At 32.6% G+C, this 7,014-nt stretch overlaps 1 protein-coding gene across 1 annotated transcript; it reads right to left on the bottom strand.

The window, feature by feature from the left end:
• Positions 1-548: 548 nt before the first annotated feature.
• Positions 549-6,747, bottom strand: LOC134229492 (uncharacterized). Its single transcript, XM_062711244.1, has 5 exons — positions 6,659-6,747; positions 5,751-6,080; positions 4,282-4,452; positions 953-1,093; positions 549-735 (listed from the first exon to the last, which is right to left on the bottom strand). The coding sequence occupies exons 1-5, from the start codon at positions 6,717-6,719 to the stop codon at positions 599-601; spliced, it is 840 nt and encodes a 279-aa protein (XP_062567228.1). The 5' UTR covers positions 6,720-6,747; the 3' UTR covers positions 549-598.
• Between the last annotated feature and the right edge of the window lie 267 nt (positions 6,748-7,014).

The raw sequence follows: 7,014 nt of genomic DNA, 5'->3' as shown, positions 1-7,014 counted from the left end.
TTTCCGTTATTTTTTATCATGACAAGGAGCACACGACGAGTGTGACCAGTCAGCATGTGATGCTTACTCCTCCATGGCACATGATCCCACCGCTGATGTTTAGGAGGCCCGTGTTTACTCTGCTCTTTTTTTGTATTGTTTTATGGACTTTGAGATTGAATACTGTTTGTTTTCTCCTTCTCCTTCTCCTAAGACTGTTCTTGACACTCACTATGTAATTTCATCACGCGAGAGATTGGCTTACCTAAAATAAAATAAAAATATAAGTCCAGAAAGAATATGAAAGCTATCTTTATTTTAAACTAGTGTCTAATCAAACTCGGTGTTACAAGTGAACGACATAATCAATTTCATGTAATATTGATGCTCCATTATCAGCTGATGAATGGAACTCTCTCTCCGGGCAAGGTTCTCATCGTCTTCTCTGTAAGAGGAATCTTGCATATACAGATTGCCTCTCTTCATATTCAGTTTAACCTCTTGAATCAACTGAAAAGGGTTCGACAGCATAATGACTCCACGATTATTATGATTATCATGAGTAGGCGTATACATCACGAGGGATGTATAAAATTCCATCTTTGTGATCGGTCAATTTTCAAATGAATACATCTCTTTGAAGAAAATACAAGATACACAAAATAAAGATCATCAAAGAGGAGCTGGTCACTTTCGTTTGTCCGTTATCTTTGGCCGTGGATCCGTTCTCTTGGCTCTGTGATGAAGGTGTACTCGCTGCAAAGACCAAAAAATTTTTTTTTCAAATCACTAACTTTACGCATCAATAAAAAATACGTTCGATTAATTCTGTTCAATTGCTCAGTTTCATAATTATGTTTCAGCCTTTTACCATTAACAAATATTACGAGTCTTTCAAAATTTATTTTTAAAGATCTATAAACATCTAAAAAGAATCATTGATTTTAATTTGTAAGTGTAAATCTTGCCGTACATGTTGGTCTGGCGGAGGAAGGTGTTGTGTTTATTGTTGATAGTAGTTGAGGAACAAAATTCACTGACTGACCGTCGAATTTGCAGGTAAAATTCATCCCCTTGGTATACAGAGCAGTATACCTCAACCCATTGTTCAGAGCTAAAAGAAATATTAATCCGTCATCATTTCTTATTCAAATTCTCAAGCGCTTGTTTGACAACTTACATGTAATACATGAATACATTGAAGAATTTTTGACAGTTTATGATTTTTTAAAGTTTTAAGAGCCAGCATTGCAAACGGCACTGACAAGGAAGATTTTATTCAATTTAAACCGTGATCTGTTTTTTTAAAATAACATATATGTAAGAGTAGCAAATTTTATTCAATTTAAACTATAGTCTGTTTTTTTTAAATTTAAAATTACAAATATGTAAGAGTAGCAAGTATACTTTTATATTAATAAACGTTTCCATGGCATCTATATTGACCACAAGGTACTACAGTTTTAACAAAGGAGTTATAATAAGGTAAATTTAAAACAATCGCCATCATTTTACCAACACCTTGAAGTATTCGAACCCATATTTTCTCAAACTTTCGAATAATGATATAAGACACATGCTGCTGTAGCAAATCACGTAAAATTACATATATAATTTTTATTTGATCATTAGAAACGTGCAATGCCGGGATCGAAAGATCCCAGCATTTTTCGATCCAAGGGAATAAAGTTCTTGGTTAACATTTGTTAGAGGTCTCGGTATTGTCAGTCTGTACTCACTAATCAAAAGTGTACAGACTAATAAAATTGAACATACAAAACTGAACAAAGAGAGCTTTTCGCCAGGCTTTGACGTAAAATTATTAAGAATGCCGTTGTTATTTTATACTTTAAATATTCATGTTATTTATGATAAACGAAAATGAAATTTCTTAAACATTGCTTCGCAAATGCTATAACTAGACAACCGTGACCGAATGATAGATATTAAATCCTCATTGGATTAAAATTCGTAAAATAAGTAGACTCAACTAGGGACAATATGCATGCAAGTTTCATACAGCGATTCAAAGCATTCAAACGTAATTTTATTGATTTTTTTTTCAAATGCGTCAGCAGGGAATGTTTGTGCAATTTTTTAAATGTATGTTTTTAAGAACATATGATAATGTTAAGTAATTGAAAAATAAGGAGAAACCCTCACTGCTTATAAAAATAAAGGAAAGTTAATATTTTTTGTGGAAAGTTCATTATTAATTTTTGTTTATGTCCGAAAAATTTTGGTGCTGCCTGTGTTATAACGCACTTTGAAAAAATAAAATTTCTTTTCAAAGTGCGTTAATATCGACCATATTAACTCACTTTGAAAAAATGTGTATGGATTGGTCAATATTCTTGCAAATCTTAGGTATGATAAATTATTGAATCTGTTTGATTACTCTTCTGTGATAAGGTCACTTCAGGATGTGAAAGTGGGCGATTGTGATTTTTCCATACTTTCCTCTTAAATGCTTTACTGTACTTAATTTTTTTCCAGTTTGCATGCATTTTATGTTACTTAAATTTAATGAATTTTTTCAACGTCATACCAGTTATGTAAATCATATATTTGGGTGTAGCATAGGCATCAGTACCGGGAAGGGTCGGGGGGGGGGGGGGTATATGCAGGCATTTTTTTTCAAAGTGAGTTGACTTTGTCCCAATTTTAACGCACTTTAATTTTTTTTTCAAAGTGCGTAATTTTTACATAGTGCGTTGCCACAGTGATGTATACCTTGTCGCCCTATTTGCATCGTAAGCAATTTAAATGTCTCTCTTAAAACGAGTTCTTCATTCACAGCTTTGTATCAAAGCTGAAACCTTAAGTTTAGAAGCCTCTCGTCGCTAAATTCTTCGCAATAGAGTGTATATTGTTTATATTAAATCTTGTCAATAGAGTGTATATATTGTTTATATTAAATCTTGTCAATAGAGTGTATATTGTTTATATTAAATCTTGTCAATAGAGTGTATATTGATTATATTAAATCTTGTCAATAGAGTGTATATTGTTTATATTAAATCTTGTCAATAGAGTGTATATATTGTTTATATTAAATCTTGTCAATAGAGTGTATATTGTTTATATTAAATCTTGTCAATAGAGTGTATATTGTTTATATTAAATCTTGTCAATAGAGTGTATATTGTTTATATTAAATCTTGTCAATAGAGTGTATATATTGTTTATATTAAATCTTGTCAATAGAGTGTATATTGTTTATATTAAATCTTGTCAATAGAGTGTATATTGTTTATATTAAATCTTGTCAATAGAGTGTATATTGTTTATATTAAATCTTGTCAATAGAGTGTATATTGTTTATATTAACTCTTGGCAATGGAGAGTATATTGTTTATATTTACTCCCGGCAAAAAAATTGACGGGTACGTACTTTAAGGACAGTAAGTATTGGCATGATAAAGAACCAGTCTTGCTTGATTTTCATGAGTGCCAAGTACATGTATGTGTTGAAAATCTACGACTTAAGTAAATTGCTGTATGTCAATATGTGCTGCAAATTCTCAAATAGAATTTAATCCAATTCAAAATTCGACAATCATAATCTTTGGATTTCCTGTTTGAATGAAACGGCAGCTATTATTTAGGATGCATGATAAAAACATGAGACATTCTTTTGGCATTTACATAACGATATACTAGTATTTAGCTGCCCAACTCTTCGAAGTAGCAGATAGTTCATAATTAGCAAATTTTCTGCATTCGGCAAAACTCAGGATGGATACTTTTTCCTCCGAGCTCAAACTGCGAAACCTTTTTTTAGCCGGGCTTATTGCTCATTGCTCAAAGAGCAATTCCAGGCTTATGTGATCTTGTTCAAGGCAGGATGTTGAGTTTCAAAATATTTTTTTCGTCATATATAAACGTGATTCATGTAAGAAATCCATTCTACTCTGTAAATGAACCCGGCTCTCTGTACCTCTGATTACTTTGATTTTTATTCGTCTTCACTGACATTTGCAAAGCACGCATAATCTGCGATTAATCTGTCGCTCTTAAGACCTTTTGTATACCATAGTATAGTGATATAAAGGTTTGTAGGGAAAAAATTAGAAGTGATAGTAACTTTGCTTCGAAAAAGTTGGACGCTACCCCCCCCCCCCCCCCCTCCCCCACGAAATAGGATTTTCGATTTTGGGCAACATAAATTTTCGTTTTTTTCTTTTTTTTTTGCCTTGTCAACTCTTTCAGGTCAGTAAAAAAAAATTCTCTGGTTGGCCCCCCCACTTTGAAAAACGATGCTACGTGCCTGTTGTATGACGTAAATATAAATATGTGTACCTTCAGCATCCCCATGACACTTGTTCGTTCCGTTCCAGCTGCAGTGTGCCAAATCGTTGCCGTTGTCAACAGCTAGGCGGATACCTGTGTTGGAATACCTGTAGGACGCATGCTCACAGGAAATGCCAACGTGTGTGTTGTTATGGTACGCCATTGTTTGAAACTCGGAAACTAAAAGATATGTATTTAGGCTTGCAAGCATTGCAACAAATACAAATATTTAAATTCATAAACGCACAAATGCACACTTTTATCCGAGTTTATCAACAGGAATTATAAGTAGAGAAAATAATTCTCAAAGAAATAGTTATAATGCATATTTTACGTCAACTTCTCTTATCATTTGTCTAAGATTCCTGTTAGTAATTACTTGTAGCTTTTTGCTTGAAAGCATGTTAACTACATGTAACAAAACAGAAATCGCCGGAGATTTTTATGATAAGGGTAGTAAACTAACAAAGGCTGTGCAATTTAAAAAGGAAGAAGAGCGTTATTGATAAAACTTGAACTATTGTAGCATCACACATTTTTGTTGGGATGAAATGTTAATTTTTTATCTATGATAGTTTACTGGACTTTTAATTTGGTTGTTTAAAAAGTATCTCCATTCAATATATAGTCATTTTAAAATTCGTGTGAGATTTCTGTTGATGATTGTTAACAACGAAATTTAATCACCCACGAATATTTGTGTTTTTACAATATTTAATAGGTGAAGTCACATACATATTTATATTTACGTTCGATATTGTCAAAATTTTACACAATGCATGGTGCATGGTGGTGGAAAGCGTTACAGACAGACAGAAAGACGGACAGACCCAAATTAATATCCCCCATTTTTCAAACGGGGGGCAATGAATTAATACTGCAGTGTATGTGTTTATTTATATGTTTCAGAAAGATGTTTTGTCATAATTTGAAAAAAATAAAAAATGAAATGGAGCTCGTACTTCATCTCAAATATCTTTGGTGTCTCCCAATTCTTAGACCATGCAGAAAAGATCCACTCTTCATCGCAACATATTTCAGTAAGACTGAATCACAATTTGACATGAACAAGTAAGTATTTTAATTATTTTAGATCCAGGAATTCTAAACTTTATATTGAAAGAAAAAGAATAGGTAAAATACACGAAATAAATGTTGACGTTATGTTCAGCCAATATTAATATATGATTCCATCTCAATGGAAATTAACAACTGACATCATCAGTTCCCAAACGTATATTGTTAATAGGAATTGAAAGATCGCGTCAAAGTTCATTCTCCGACTTTGCTTTCCTAGCATTGGTAAATATTTAATAAACAATGAAATATTTTCTTCTCATTCAATCACGGCCAGAATGTGATTTAGCCGCGGTTTGCGACGACGACTATTCGTACACATTTTGTGTACCATTGAAAAAAACTCACAATTGAAAAAAATTCATTCAAATCAAAATAAAAATCGATAGAAGCAGACTTACGACAAGGCTTGAGAATAATATTGTCCTGGACATCGCTGCTGTTGACACAGGTCGTATTCACCCACAACGTTTTTCCTGCATGGACAGTGTGGTTAAATGGAGTTGTTATGGTTAGAATCCCACTTTTGTTGTGGAAATATTTCACTGGATCCTCGGTGTGACAATATAACGTGTAATTATTAATATACTGGCAGGTTGCTAAATTATATGAAAGTATGTTGAATACGATGTTTTTAATGTCGCATTCCAACGTAATTGAAATTCCCAATTCCTTCGACTGACAAGTCCCTTCGGATAGTACATCAGAATTAATGATTGTCCCGAATATTCCTTAAAAGGAGACAAAAGTTCAAAGGGTAATGAAAAGAGTTTTATGAAAATGAATTGAAAAATTGCAATCTTGTTTCTAAATATTATTTTCTAGAGACACATTGATATTTATATCAATCGAAGATTGGAATACTGACAGATGATACAAGCAACTTTCATTTTGAAAAAAAATCATAATAACAGCTAATGTTATATAAAAAAGGAATAAGTTTTACCGCACAGACTTTTCGTTTCTCTTTAAAAGTTTCACGATAACGCGATTTAAGTTGAAAAAGGTAATAGGCTGATAAAGATAATTATGAAAAGGTGAAACATTGAACACTTTAGATTAGATTTTATATTTTAGAAGGGACAAGATAGGATAAGACCAGTATTTGTAATGTACAATTACACCGGTCAAAAATACATAACAATTCACACATCCATTTTTTTGTGTGTACATGTATCATCTGTCCTTCAAATCAACACGCCCCCAATACGAATCATCGTACAGTTTCAACAGGCATTCACCGAATAAATGTATTTAAAATTCAATATTTTATAGACATTTTCTGCTCAGTCCACCCCTTTTGACTTACCCTGTTGAAGTATAAAGGCTCCCACAAAAAATAAGCCTGCTATCACTCCCAGGGTAACCATGTCTCTGGTGTAGGAAAAAATCAGGACTTTGCTGTAAAAATTTTTCAGTTATTTTTATACCATGGTTTTACCCTGGGTTTTTTTTTTAGACTATGAGATCGTTTGTGTATATATACCCGTTGACGTCTTTAAATTTCCATCGAGCTTATTTAACATACTTTTTTATCGGTAGGGTTTATCTTTCACTGTATGATTTAAAAGACTGTGTATTGATTTATCTAGACTGCATTCCAGTGACGCTTCATTTAATGTTGGCGAAAGGGTAGTTTTGCTTATATCACTTTTTTTTTATTTA

Source organism: Saccostrea cucullata, unplaced genomic scaffold (genome assembly GCF_032062105.1).
Source record: "Saccostrea cucullata isolate Sc308-1 unplaced genomic scaffold, CSIRO_AGI_Scuc_v1 ctg4774, whole genome shotgun sequence".
NCBI classification, from domain to species: Eukaryota; Metazoa; Mollusca; class Bivalvia; order Ostreida; family Ostreidae; genus Saccostrea; species Saccostrea cuccullata.
The sequence above is the reverse complement of the archived record's forward strand: the minus strand, read 5'-3'. Positions and strand labels throughout refer to the sequence as shown.